This window comes from Piliocolobus tephrosceles, unplaced genomic scaffold, assembly GCF_002776525.5.
Source record: "Piliocolobus tephrosceles isolate RC106 unplaced genomic scaffold, ASM277652v3 unscaffolded_1445, whole genome shotgun sequence".
NCBI lineage: Eukaryota > Metazoa > Chordata > Mammalia > Primates > Cercopithecidae > Piliocolobus > Piliocolobus tephrosceles.
Window position 1 is genome coordinate 9824 of NW_022295921.1, and position 1180 is coordinate 11003.

Consider the following 1180-nt stretch of genomic DNA (forward strand, 5'->3'; position numbering starts at 1 on the left):
GCAGAGAAAACCAGAGAGGAAACAGTGGCTGGTGATCATTGCACTGGGTAGATAGGAGCTGAGGACGGAGACTCAGCTGTCTCTGTATGGTACAGTCTTGAGAGCACACACAGAGACTAAAAACAGCTGCCACACGGTGTGTCTAAGCTGGGTTGTAGTTAACATATGGTGGCCATGGGAATACAGGCCTTTGAGCCATTGTAGACCCAGAGATGGTGTGTCTTCTAAAATTTTTTTTTTCAATTTTAATATTGTGCCGTGAAATGTAAACTCTTTGTCTAGGTACTTTTCTTTGTGTTCAACTTTGCTAGGTACTTCGTAATTCCTCTGCTTGTTGCCTCGCTGCTATTTATCTTTCCTTAAAAGAACATAAAGACAACCGTGTAGAAAGCAGCTTTGCATCTCCTCCTGGCTTTCACTACAGGGGGGAACAGGTCTCCTCTCTGTGTGCAGGAAGTCCCTTTGGCTGGTGACTTCATCTAGGGTCATGCTTACGTGTACCATGAAGACAATAGAAAAGCATGTTAACAGGGCTATTTCCTTGCTGGGTGAGTGCATGGAATCAGTGAAGTCTGCAGCTTTCTTTATCCTGCATCTGGAATCTGTGACTACCTTCACTTCCCTTGTGTTCTTTCTGAGACCCTTTTCATATTTTACCACCTATTACCTGCTTCTGATTATTCAGTGTTACCTGGGGGCAGGTGATTCCTGTACTTTCTCAACCTCCTCATCCATCTCATCTTCATCCTCACCTTCATCAGTTTCTGCAAATACAGAAGTGTCCATTCAGATATTTCCCACTTCACCTATGCAAGCACAGTGAGCCCTCTGTGCACGGAGACATGAACATCTATATGTATGAGTCTGCATTGTACTGAAAGCTCTCATGTTTTATCTTTAACAAAATGCCCCGGAATGGTTTCCTGATGCATGAGGCAATGCGTTTCTGATCTGCAGGGTCACCATCAAGATGTGGTCAAATATTGAAGAGACCTTTTCTTCTTCACATCACTGGAGGCTTGTCCAGCCTGTCTCTGAACTTCAGCAGCTGTCTCCCCAATCCTGCCACAGATCTAATTCCTAGGCACAAGCTCTGCGTCCTGTCACAGCTCACATTTAGAACCTGTGTCTTTCTCTTAGAACAGGACAAACAGCCTTGTCCCACAATACTCCATACATC

General features: G+C 44.7%; 1 protein-coding gene across 1 annotated transcript in view; it reads right to left on the reverse strand.

Annotated features, from left to right (window-relative positions):
• The window catches only part of LOC111528311 (neuroblastoma breakpoint family member 4-like), a 9755-nt gene extending 8969 nt beyond the window's left edge, over positions 1–786 (reverse strand). Inside the window, exon 1 of the mRNA XM_026449763.1 lies at positions 753–786. Coding sequence (XP_026305548.1) covers positions 753–786 — 34 coding nt within the window. The remainder of the gene's footprint in view (positions 1–752) is intronic.
• Between the last annotated feature and the right edge of the window lie 394 nt (positions 787–1180).